The sequence below is a fragment of the Cardiocondyla obscurior genome, linkage group LG23 (genome assembly GCF_019399895.1).
Source record: "Cardiocondyla obscurior isolate alpha-2009 linkage group LG23, Cobs3.1, whole genome shotgun sequence".
Taxonomy (NCBI): domain Eukaryota; kingdom Metazoa; phylum Arthropoda; class Insecta; order Hymenoptera; family Formicidae; genus Cardiocondyla; species Cardiocondyla obscurior.
Window position 1 is genome coordinate 442878 of NC_091886.1, and position 13310 is coordinate 456187.

General features: G+C 42.7%; 1 protein-coding gene and 1 pseudogene across 1 annotated transcript; one reads left to right on the plus strand and one right to left on the minus strand.

The window, feature by feature from the left end:
• Positions 1-6207: 6207 nt before the first annotated feature.
• On the plus strand, positions 6208-6851 carry LOC139111183 (odorant receptor 67c-like). The gene is made up of 3 exons (XM_070671303.1): positions 6208-6297; positions 6424-6531; positions 6653-6851. The coding sequence occupies exons 1-3, from the start codon at positions 6208-6210 to the stop codon at positions 6848-6850; spliced, it is 396 nt and encodes a 131-aa protein (XP_070527404.1). The 3' UTR covers position 6851.
• Positions 6852-7493: 642 nt separating this feature from the next.
• On the minus strand, positions 7494-10060 carry LOC139111180 (uncharacterized; annotated as a pseudogene).
• Between the last annotated feature and the right edge of the window lie 3250 nt (positions 10061-13310).

The following is a 13310-nucleotide window of genomic DNA, read 5'->3' on the forward strand; positions in this document are numbered from 1 at the left end:
GTCTTCGGCGAAAGTGTACAGATTGGTCGCGGTGTCCGGAGCCAGGTAAACCCGGTAAAACGAAGGATGCTCGGCAGCGCCCGAGTGTCGGAAGTATTGATATCGAAGGCCGGGTGAGCCCGGTTCAAAAAAAGGCTTGGGAGCGCCCGAGTCTCGGAGGTATCGATGTAGAAGGCCGGGTGCGCTCGGTCGAGGAAAGGCTTGGGAGCGCCCGAGTCTCGGAGATATCGGTGTCGAAGGCCGAGTGAGAAATGTCGAGGAAGGCTTGGGAGCCTCCAAGTCGTGGTGGAACTGCTTCTGGAGTGCTCTCCAGAGCGGAATAAGGTACCGACTCGCGTTCGAGCCGGTTTATATACCCGAGAGCTCGAGAGAGGGGAAACCCTCTCCCAAGCGAACTGTAGCGGTGCGCGGCACGGGCGGCTGGTCGGTCCGTGTTACCGGCTGCGGGCGGTTGATCGGTCCGCGCTACTCGTCACGAAATGGAAACTCGGAACCGCGCACTATTCTAGGCCGTTGGAGCCTAGATCGCAGCGCGGAATTGGTTCTTAATTAAACTTGTTCGTGACCTAAAGCCATACGTTGAAAAAACGAAAAGGATTTGTTGTTCGCATTAAGCGAGCGGATCAATCGGTGCTGATGTGCTCCAACATCGTTTTTTTGTACGGCTAAAAAGGCAATGCCGAAGGTAACTCGGTTAATGGGGCCGTCACCGTAAATTTTTGGCGACGTTAAAACGTTTGGTGTGACACGGGTCGGAAACATGGGGCCTCGGCGATGTCGACGCGTTTGGCAGCGTTCGGCTTCGCTTGGTTAAATCCACGCGTTAGGCCTAGCTGCAGAACGCGGTCGGTGTACCACCGTTCTTTTACCATTGACAGAAGCGTTTAAAAAAGGTTTGGAACGCATTGCACCTCAAGTTCCCGCCGAATGTTTGTTTGTTTCGGTCTGACTGGTGTTCGGCTGGAACAATCCTGGGATGCATCGTTACACGCAGATCAAACGTTAATACTTTTTGTCTTATGGCACGCGTTTTCACACACGCACGCACACATTCACTCATTTTTAGTATTATCATTTTATAATGTCTTTGTCCTTCTTTTCCTCCTCGTCCTGTTCCGATTTCTCCTTTTTTTTTGCCAGGCACTAATGAAAATATAAATTTAAATGGGTGTGAAGAGATGTCAATGTTTGACATTTTATCACACGCATTGATACACGCGCACTCACACTTAATTTGTTTGCCGGAGAATTTTTATTCTTCAACGGCGGTGAAACTACGCATGTAGTTCCCACACACTCATTGCATATATGTAATTTAATGATTGTAATGCGCAATGCGCCAAGCACAGTATTTTTTTGGTTAAATACGTACGTATGCGCGCTAATATAGTGTTACGGCCGGGTTTTTTTTCTAGATATATTAATTATTTATTTATTTCTTTCTTTCTGAGCGGTCTTTAATAAGGTTTTTAAATAAGAGAACATTTAATTTAAATAAACTAATGAAATAATGAATATTTATTTATCTACAGAGAATTATAAAGTTAATAGCCATTGTGACTTTTTATTATAATATATGTGTGACCTTTGCTTAACAACACCTTTTAAATTTTTCTTAGGGGATGGTGGTGATATAATAACAGGTCTGTGAATAGGTGGAGATGTTTTTTTGACAGATTTCTTTGGAAGTGGCTTTATAGTAGTCTTCTTTGGAAGCGTCGGTGTTGGATTTGTTTTCTTTTCCTTGAGTATGATTTTTAACGGAAGAAGCTCGATGCAGAGGATCTTAAGAGTTGGTCTTGCTTTAAAAAGGTTCTCTAAGCCAGCCACCTTTGGGTCGAATGTCCCGGTTGCTTCGAATTGTCTATGTAATTTTCTAAATCCTGCCTCCCTCCCCTTTTACTTCTTCGTGTTCTTTTTTTTTATTTCGCAGCTAGGATTTTTGCTATGCAGGAGTGTTAGTTAATGGAACAAGATTAATATATACAGGGTGTTCCATACCTTATGACCCACCCGGGAGACATGGGTAGTTTTAATTATTTTGAACAAAAAAGTCCCATACCATTTTTTAATTTGTAACGATGCACCCCGACGGTGCATCATTCCCGGCCGACGACCCGCCGATGCCGCCGAACCGACCAGCCGTCCGGCAAAGATTATAGAACGCGGCGCGCCCTAATTGTGTTCAATTGTAACGAACGAGCTGTTCCGCGACTAAGTTCCGCGCGCGGAAAGAATCGAACAAACCCGAGTGAGCCGACGGTACCGCGGCTTCTCGTTCCGAACCACGCCGCGACAAAAAACCTAGCGCCGCGAGCGATAAGCATCCTACCGCGAACCCCCGGCGCCTACCTTTTTTACGTATAAAAAGGCGACGCCGGAGCGGTAGAACACCGTTCCTGTCCGTTCGCTTCCGAGCGAATATCGACTCCGACTCCGAGCAGAAACCGTCACGGGGTAGAGAGCGCTCTGCCTCGACCAGGCACTCCTGGTGCTCACTCCAGTCCGCACCATAGCAACGTATTCTCCGGCTCAAGGGGTAGAGTTCACTCCACCTCCACCGAGTACTCTCGGTCCCAGGAGAAGTCGTACTATCGTGCGGCATCCTCACGATACTTTCGCGCCGTCGAGAACACCGGGGTTGAGATCTCTCTGCCTCGACCGAGCTATCTCGGTGAATCGACGCCTTACAGGCGCTACCCTCCTATCTATCTCTCATTATCTCGCGTGCACGTCCGTCGAAATCTTCCGCGTTCATCACATAATTATTCCGCGACGCCGTTTCAAATTTCGGTTAACGCTCCGCGTATAAACACCGCGCTCCATCTCACTCCCGCCGCTCGCGCCGACGACGCACTCACTCGGCGGGGTGAGCGACCGACCGCGTATTGCCGTGTAAATAAGAAATGTAAACGCGTAGCCGTCAAACGCGTCAGCGATCTTTTGTTAATTATACTCGATCATCGTCACGTAACAATTCTCAACTTGTACATATTTTTATACTTATAATAAACTTAGTTCATTATTCAATTCAATCTCGAGTGTATCTAACGACCCTCTCAACCGAATCCTGCAATCCCGACGAGCGCTCCGGGACCGGCTCGCTAGAGCGATATTCGGTGTCCGCGACCAAAAAAAAAACGGGTCGTTTCAAATTTAAGCGTTTATTTGCGAGAAATCAACGTTTTAAAATTTATTATATTCGACCGAGAGCGAGACGATGCGACAACGCGCGAGCAAGCAATGCGGCGATACGCGAGGCGTGGTTAATGACATCACGCAAGCGAGATGATGTGACGACGTGCGAGCGAGCGGTGCGGCGACGCGCGAGTGACACGATGCGACCAAAACGATACAACGACGTCGCATTGCCTCAGACGCACGTCGTCGTATTGTTTCGTATGGAAACTTCGATGTGTTCTTCCCAATGACGTCTCGTTACTCCGTTCAAATTCTTCTCGATTAAGTGAATAATCAAAGCTCCCCAGGAATCCGTCGGAAGCCCCATGCCTTTCCGTACGCGCAAATGCTTCTGTACGTGGTCGATCAAATCTTGAACCGCGCCGGCCGACTCGCGCTTTACTGATGGCAGCTCAAACACATTGTACGTGTTTCTTTTTTATACCTTGATCGTTATCGTATCGCTTCTTCAGCTGCTCCTACGCAATGTCATAGTTCTCGTCCGAAATCTTAATCGCCTCTATCGTTTTAGCGGCTTGGTTTGTTAATGATCCCATCAAATATTGAAATTTTTGTACTCTTGTTAATTCGTTCTCGTAGATCAGCGTTTTAACCGTGTCGTGGTACCGCTTCCACTTTTCGCTTTGACTGTCGAAGGATGGTAAATTTATAGTCGGTAATTTTACTTGAGCTTCGCGCACAGATAAATTTAACCGCGCTTATTCGTTCAAATAATTGCATCTGTTGCTCTAACACTCGTTCCAACGCACTGCTCTGTTCCTCCGACAGGGCGTTCCATCAATTGCCGTATCATTAAATTTTGTTGATCCAAAACTTGTTTTAAAGTTGCATCGCTGCTCGTACTAGCGGTCGGAGAATCTTGCACTGCCGGTGGTGCGACTTTCTCCGCAAGCTTCATTAAATCTACCTTTATCGCGTAATATCGTTCGTCAAAATCTAATTCTTCTGCCGCGTCTGTCTGCTCGTATTCCTCGTCCGTTGTCACGGCCAACAACTCGCGACAAGTTGCTTGAAATTTTTCATGGATTTTGTCTGCTGCCTTTAATCTCGTTGAAATGTCCGCATGCGAGAGGTGTTCTATGTTCTGTTCGGCTTGTGTAATAAAATTTCAAAGCTTTCCCTTGAATGTGCGATTCGATCTCCGGTGATAATCAGCACTCATTTTCGTAATTGAATTATAACGGGTTTTTTTTTTGTTTTGTTTGACAGCGTCAATTGTCGGCTACTTTATTTAAGAAATGCGTCACGCAGTTACAAAGAATTAATAAATCTGAATTCGCGAAATATATACGACTGTGATGCAAACTCGTTGCGGTATCACAAACGACTCTCTTTTTTACATTTTTTCGCAAGGCACGCTATCGGTTCAGGTAGATCCCGCTCGATCTCCTTATTTGTTTTCACAAGTGTGCTCGTCTATTTCGCTTGTATTTATCAACACGTTTGTACCGTTAATTTTGAACCTATTAGTTCTATATATAAAGCTTAGATTCATGCCGCAATTGCAATCTTAAAAGTTATTTCCTTTCAGAACCTACTGCCAGACATTCGATATTTATTTGAAACATTGCCGGACCCTGAAAGTTTAATGATTTTTTATATCTTGAAAAGTTTCTACGGTTTAGTTTTTCGTTGGACCCTCTACTTATTATTTGTTGCAAGTTTCTCTTTTTTTATGTATACATCTGGCAATACAGGATGTTTCTGGCTGTAAAATTATTTTTCTAGAAGGTTAGAAGTGCTCTCTTTCAATCCCAAATAGATATAGTATACTTCCTCGTATCTATTTTATCAAACATGTGTCGAAAAAAGGAAATGTGAAGTTTAAGAACGTAACAAAGGTGAAGGAGAAAGATTGCTAGAGAAATTGAAGAAGGAAAAAAAAATAAAAGGTAAACGAAGAGTGAGAAAAAAGAAAAGAAAAAGAAGGATATGGAATAAAAACGAAAGAGAAAGAATAGAAAAGTAAAGAAAAAATGTGAATGAAAGATGTTCTATATTAGACCGAGAAGCCGCAGCAAATTTCAACGAGACGGAAAAGAAAATGAGACATTGAGGCTTAATTACGGGAACATTCAAACGTTTAATACAAAGTCAGAAATTATACAAACGAAATGAGAATTAACGCAACTCAGCACGAAGCAACATTTAAAGAAAAAAAATGAGCGCAAAAATAGTACTTAGACCGACACACGTATACGACAGTGTGTACAAGCTCGGTCGTCGACCCATTCAAATTCGCTATGCACAGCGAGTGACAGATAAGTCGCAACTGCCCGCCTTACAAAATTGGGGCTTTTTTATACTCGAGGAACGTTTCCAGAACTGCCGAGAAGAGTCGAGGACCGGAAAGACGTCATACAAGAATATTCTATTGCCTTCTAGAATATTCTTTATACAATAAATAAAATAAGTTGTAACAAGCCGAGATCGTACGCAAAACCCATTATTTTTGAGAGGCGTTGATGTAAACATGACATGAAAACACAGAGAATGAACAGCTGTTCGAAAAATATATAGATTCAGAAACGCGCTATCCTGACCGATACAAGACTTTAATGACACGTTTAATTAGCGTCGGCAATACGCGGTGCATGCGCGTACTTCAAACAAAAGCAAATAAACAATAAGAGTGGAGATAAAGAAATGTTGCATTGCAAAGGCAAGAGGAAGTTCAATAGGGGGAGAGGCAGCTGGGCATGTATGTGGGGTGCGTCAACGCAGGAACCCAGGAGGCGATCCGCGAACACGCACATCCAGTTAGGTTATAAAATAAATATAACATAAATTAAACTAAATTAAGTACGGTAAGAAATTAGAATAAAAGACAGAGAAGCAAAAAGAGCGGTATACAAAAATAAGAAGTTTTGGCAAATGGCATGTAGGTTAAACTAAAGTAAAAAAAATTTATAATTTAAAAGAAAATCAATAAAATATTTCTAATATTATTATTTAATGTAACATACTTTTATTATAACTAATATTTTTTATTTCAGCATAATGATAATGTTGAGGCAACTGTTATCTTTCAATATCAGTTTTACATATATAATAAGCGTTTTTCGATTCTGCTGTATTGCTATCATGATAATTTCAGTGAGTAACAATTTTTAATTAATCTAAAAATATTATACTTATCAAATCTAAAGAAAGCGTAAAGCTACTGCACTTTACCAGTCAGTAATATATTATCAATAAGATCTGTTTCTCGAGAAACTTTAGATACCATCGGTAACTTTGTGGGAGGGATTTCTGCATATTATGTATGCAGTCGGTGGAGTTGTGCAGCTGTATATATTATGTTACTCTGTGCAACAATTATTAAATGCGGTAAACTTTGATTGCAATACGTACCTTTATATGTTCATAATACAAACTCAAAAGGATTAAACTATGAAATATTTATAATTAAGTTAAATAAAACATTCATTACTTTCTATTTTTAATTTAGAGTATTGAAATAACGGATTATGCATTCCATGAGCAATGGTACCAATACAGAGCGTCTATAAAACGTATATTTATGTTTATGATAATGGCGAATAATTTAGAAATTAAGCTTTTCACGTTCGAGAAATATAATTTATCTTTAGCTTCATTTATGGCGGTGAGTTTAACGTACATCCTAAACATTTTATTAATACGTTAAATATCACATTACGTCATTACAAATTTTACGTAACATTTTAGATTTTAAATCAGTCATATTCAATTGCGCTTTTGTTATTAAAAATTAATTAAAATAGGCGTTATTGCACAGAATTTATATAGTAAGTATATTTTTAATTATATATAATTCTGTTGTGTCGTGGGATAACTTGATATACACATTATTATATCAAATGGTTATTATATTTTTATACTACATATTTACTACATTGCTTTCTCTTTCGAGGTTTGCTTACTACCGACTGGCTCCGCCGACAATAACTCTAAATCAGTATCAGTTCTGTACTATCTGAATAAAATAATAAAGACACTCGGGTACTAACTTAAAATACATTGTACAAACAAAATACACAACATAAAATACATAAAAATTAAAATACATTGATATATACCTGTAGAGTTGGATGAATAAATTGGAGCAAAAAAGGGATAATTGTTTGATTTAATATAAAGAATAATTAACAAAGGAGATGCACTGTACTTATACGATGTTCACTGAGTGGCTTTTCCAATGCATCTGAGATGCCCCGATTCATTTAGTGGCCCGCTGGCTCTATCGTTTCTTTGTCTCTAATCTAGGGATACAATTTCTTTCACGCACGTACTTATGATTCATCTGAATTTCTTTCTTTTGTTCTTAAGGTTCATCACACTCTTCTTGGTTATAAAGCACGTTCTATTTACTTAATATTAGATTACCATATAGCACACTCAGTTTGAATAATAATATTTTATAATTAATAAAAAATAATATAAAATTATTTCTCAACAATACCAACTAATTAAAATACATTCATATACAGGGTGTCCCAAAGTCATGTAGACAAACTTTGGAACTAGGTAGATCTCGTTATTTTAAGACGAAAAGTCCTTTACCATTTTTTATTCCGAGTAATATTAAGCGAGATAAAAATTATTGAAAATAGTTAAGAAGGGTAGAAAATGGCGGAGATCGAATTTGGAAGTCTGTTTTTGCTGTGACTGCGTCAGGTAGAGACCCCCCCTGGGGTAAAGCGGTTGCTTTTTTATAAGTAGCGCGAAGAAAGAGTAAGAAATTGGGCGTTGGCGTAAGGTTAAAATTGCTCTTGGGAAAAACAAAGATATAAATATTGAAATAAATATTTATTTTAACATGATATAATTTGGAGCTACAACAATAAGGAAAAATAAAACTACAAGTATTTTAGCCTATTTACAATATTTCTTATTTTAAAGCGGAAAACTCGCAACGTTGTTTTAAATATAAGATTTAGCTATTTGGTCACGTAATCGTAGGAAAGAGAAAAATGTTTATTGATAAATCTACGTTTTAGTAATACGGGGGCGCAGGCTTTCGTTTCGGTTCGAGTCACGACGTCGTAAAATGCTGTGCGACGGATAGCGTTAAAGCGTAGATTTATCGCAGTCGGATTTTCTTCCTCGCTTCGCTTGTTTTCCCTTTGTAATATTAAAGATTTAATAGATTTGAAATTAACTATTAAAGAATTGCTGTAATTTAGCGTGATTCCTACTATCTTGCAGACTTTATGCGTGCGCCCATCCGGTGTACGAACGACATACGCGTAAAATTTTGGACCCCCGGAGACAAACGACGTGATATAGCTCCCGCAACCGTAGCTTTCGAGCTCGTCGGTCATATCGCCTAGAAAATTTCCCGTAGTTGGTTCGTACTCGTTTGGAGCGCCGATACTTAGATATATACAGGAATCGGTGTCGTAATATAATACACGCTGGTCGAGTAGTTCGAGATACTCGTATAATTTGAGTCTCGCTTGGGCTGTTGTGTACGCGGCAATCACCACGTTTGTCATTGGGGAGGCGGCGATTGCCTCTTCCCGTAGCTGCCACGAGACGTAAAGCACTTCATCGTTGACGGGTAGCAACGATGTTACTTCGTGTTCGTTGCTTGCGAGTAAAGACGCGAACTGTTGATAGGTATTTATAATCTCGGTTTTCGGAAGATTGCTTTGCTGCCCGAATTTTCCCCAAAACGAGTTTATGTATAATTTCGCAACCGACCGTAAGCCTGGGTTTCGCGCGATATTATTTTTATCGAGGGTGATACCTTCGGTATTTTCGTACTCGCGTAGATAACGCTCTTTAGACTCGTCATCTACGCATTCGCTTGGCCATCCGCTGGCTTCTTGTTTGAGCTGAAGGAAGCAGTTTATGTAATCGGTGAATAAACCGCCTTGGCGCGTGGTACACAAGGAGGAAATCGAAATGACTCGACAGCAGAACAGTACAATTGGTTAATTCCAATTGTACTGGTGCCTGGAACATTGTACTGCCAAATTTCGCTTACAGCTCTTACAAGATAGCCTTTCTCCCCATGTAGGAAACGCCGATGCTCGAGAAATGGCCCAGCATCGGCCCGAGCGTCGGCTTGCCAGAGTTGGACGCCCGAGACTGGCCCAATATTGGCACAAGCGTCGGCTTGCCAGGACTGGACGCCCAAGACTTGGCACAATGCTGGCTGAGCATCGGCGTGCCAAGGTTGGACGCCCAAGACTGGCCCAATATCGGCACGAGCGTCGGCTTGCCAGGGCTGGACGCTCAAGACAGTGCAATTCTGGCTGAGCATATCGGCTTGATAAAAAGTCTTGTAATAAAGAGTCTCTAACAATAAAAAAAATATATATATAATATAATTAATAAAAAGAGTAAAATTAATATAACGTAATATAATAATCTATAATATAATAATATAATATAATAATATAATAAATAATAACAAAACTGGGCCAATTTTGGCTGAGAAACGGCAACCAAGACTGGCCGTAACTTGGGTGCCCAGGCTTGGGCCGACGCTGGCATTAGTATCGGCCCGATTTTATTCCGTCGTACAAACAAGACTGGGCCAATTTTGGCTGAGAAACGGCAACCAAGACTGGCCGTAACTTGGGTGCCCAGGCTTGGGCCGACGCTGGCATTAGTATCGGCCCGGCGTTATCATTCCGTCGTTCAGCCAAGCCTAGGCCAGTCCTGGCTAACAATCCCCGGCCAAGCTTGGCAGCTTGGGTGACCGGGCTTGGGCCGACGTTGGCCCATTTCACATTTCCTACATGGGTCAATGGCTTTGCGCAATTCACAAGCAACCCAGGTACCCTCGAACTCACGACGCACTACGCTCGTGCGTGTACTCTGTTTCAGCGAATGTTTCGCAACAGCTACGACATAAGGCAAACATGAGTTTACCGTGCACTCGATACGGAAGCACAGAGTGAAAAAGGTCGCGTGGGGGGAGTACTCGGCAGCGAACGAGTTCTTCCACAGCGTCAAAATTATATCGATTGGGTGAGCCAATTAGCTCGATGCATTCCTCGCTGATATATATATCCGGATGACCGATCGGGAAAGCGCCGGTTTTTAATATAAAAGGATAAAGTGAGCATACGTCCACGTAACGAATTTTCTCGTTATTTTTAATTTTACACAGCGTCGATATATTACCCGTACGGCCACCGAAGAATGCATCGCGAGGTTCGAGAGGTGGATGTTTTAACATCGGGTGATTTTTGAAAAATTCCTGCATTTCAGGATTTTCTCGCATCTCGTTGTTAAAAACACATTCCCATTTTTCCTCGACAAAATAACCTAATTTTCGAAGACGGTTTGACCGGGCAATGGTGTGATTGTAGCGGGTTTCGAGAGTACAACCGCTATCGCGGTTTACCAATTTTCGATCCCGATTTTCGCGGTAGCACATCGGGCATCCGTGCCAGAAGCAACCGTGAAATTGCAACACGTGTCGCTTTGTTGTGTTACTCGATTGCGTCTCGTAATACCCGTCAACGAGTACGCCTTCGATCCTATACTCGCGATCGCGACCCGCGTGGATTATGCGTCGACCGAGTTCGCGTTCCCTCCACACCAGCCATTGAAGCGCTTTACGCGAATCAGGGTTTCTGTAGCCCCCGGCCGGTATGATTCCTATTTGGTTTTTGCGTAAGAAATTTTTGTGAAAAACTCGCATGCAAGTGGAGGCGATAGTTGTACACTCCTCGAAGGGACACACGTTACCACGTTCTAAAAATATACGTCTAAACGCCATACATGCGCGTCGGAGGATGTCGACGTCGTTGCGACAATATTTGATTATTTCCTGTTGGAAATTAAATACGGTATTTTTTTCCAGCATTTCAGCGTGCCATGTTAAAAATCGTTTGCGCTCTTCGTCCTTCATTTGATCTGGAGAATAATAGTGCACAGCAGGTAGCGGACCGACGTAGTTTTGGTTTTCTTTCTTGTTAAATAAATGCGGAAAAGTACTTTTGACTACGACCCCCTGCAGTCCGAAAGCTTTAGGCAACTCGGCTAAAGCCATAGGCATGTAATTGACGCTATCAACAAATTTTGTTCGTCCGAGGGTCATTACTATTATTTTCGAACCGTTCAAATTAAATCCGGCTTTTGCCGAGTATCCTGCGTTTCTACAAGGTGTTTCAAAATGAACTGTGCATCGAATGCTTTAGCATTGTGAGCGATGCAGATAAATTTTTTAAAATATTTTGTTTCACGTGTGGCAAAATCGACAAGCTGCTTTACGAGAACTGGCTGTGGCGGTTAAATTTAGTATGGGATTGTAGTGATGCGAATCTTCGTAATACATTATATTTAATTGATGAGCGGGTTTGTGCGCTAAAGAGAGGTGTAACGCGGCACCGTCGTACAGTGGTTTTTTGCCGAGAGCAAACGTGCTAAAATTATATATTCTTATTAGGATATTTTCTTCAAGCAGAACTCGTTGAAGACGCTCAATCTCGCGAATTCCACATTCTTCTGCGGGTATGGCGATACCGGCTTTCCTTGTTAGCTCAAGCGCTAACTCGCGTTGTAGCGAGGAGGTACGGTATCTTACGGAATTCCATCTTTTATGGAGCTCTCCCTCGCGCAGATTTCCTCGCTCGGAATAGATTCGCGCCACTACGAGTGAACGCGGAAGACACAAATTATCTGTATTCGCGAGTTGTAAAATCGAGCGTTTAGCAACCCCCGCGTGTGTTAATTTATTTGACATGCCTCCGCGGCCGACGGGAAGCGCCGCGTTAAAAACTTGAACGTTAAATTTTTCCGCGACATCAATCCCACCGGCGCTTTGTGCTACTGAACTTACGAGATTCCATATATCCTCGTGAGTTAAGTCCTGTACAGGACGGAACGACAGCCCCGCTGAGCCGTGGGTTAGATTCGCGGAGTTAAACGCTAAGCCTACATAATTTTCTGACTCTCTCGAACGCACCGCGTACGCGTGGATTTCGCGGAACGCACTTTCCAGCCAACGGGAAATATCGTGACCATCGGGTGGCTGACGTATTTTAAATGTGGCCTCTCGCCCGAGTAATTTAAAATTTTTTAATTGTCGTGAGTTTTCCGCGTGTAATTCTACATAATTAAATCTATCGCCAACCTCGTTTCGGTGTTCAAACTGGTCACCTTGCTGTTGCTGCTGGTGTTGTGATAGCTGGTGTTCGAGTTGTTCGCTCTCGGCACCGTCGTCGTCGTCGCTGACGATATCGTTAAAAATGCTGTCTTCTTCGGAGTACCAGTTTATTGGCACCGTCGCATCTGAGGAGTTGCGGGAAGTAGACGTCGACGACACGCTATCCCGTCGGATTTCGCCACCACCATGCTGTATTTCTGAAAACGAAAAACTTATTAATCTCGCCTAATTGTTAGATTTGTTATATCCCGAGCCCTTAGCAACAGAGGCTCGGGAATAACGCCGGAATGTCGCACGCGCGCGACCGTTTAGCTTGATCGGCAGAATACCGCCAATCAAGGTAACCCGGCATTTCCGGTCGGGACGCGACGTCCGAGGACAGTCGCGGTTGCCACCCGCGATTCTGCTGATTGCTATGAATTTTGACATAGCAACAGCAGAAGATATATAAGGGCAGCCGCGGCCCGGACGAGCAGTCGCAATTAAGAATTTGTATTACACACGCGTGGCTTTGAAAGCTGTAATTTATCAAAGGGAAAATAAAAGACTACTATAACTTGAACGAGAGATATTTATTCGGCAACTTCCCGTTACACTATCCGGAGAACGGACCCCACAGCACCTTCCCGGTGCAACATCTGGTGGCAACGGTGAGATCCGCCCTCCGGAATCAGGTCGCTGCAAGCTAATCCGCCTTAGTCGGCTTGTAGTGCGGGATCTCTAAAACAAACAAGTGAACAGACGTGAGAACTCATTCATAAAAAGGAAAACAGAAGAATATAAGAAGCAGAGAAGGCCGGACGCGAAACCCGAGCAACCACTGACCAGCGTAACTACGGAGCAGCAGCCACGCAGATAAGCAGCCCAAGCAGACAAACTACGGGACGGAGAAGCGTGTGAGCAGCCAAGCTGAAAACATCGCGACTCATCAGCAACCAAGCAGCATGCTGTTACTGACGCTAATGTAAGTTAGATATATATATGCATGCAAAGCGAA

What these genes read in the sequence shown, in the direction of transcription:
- LOC139111183 (XM_070671303.1), top strand. Translation starts at nt 6,208, where the DNA reads ATGTTGAGGCAACTGTTATCTTTCAATATCAGTTTTACATATATAATA. An exon ending in TTGCTATCATGATAATTTCA is followed by an intron (nt 6,298 to 6,423) that starts GTGAGTAACAAT and finishes GAGAAACTTTAG; the next exon opens with ATACCATCGGTAACTTTGTG. An exon ending in TGCAACAATTATTAAATGCG is followed by an intron (nt 6,532 to 6,652) that starts GTAAACTTTGAT and finishes TTTTTAATTTAG; the next exon opens with AGTATTGAAATAACGGATTA.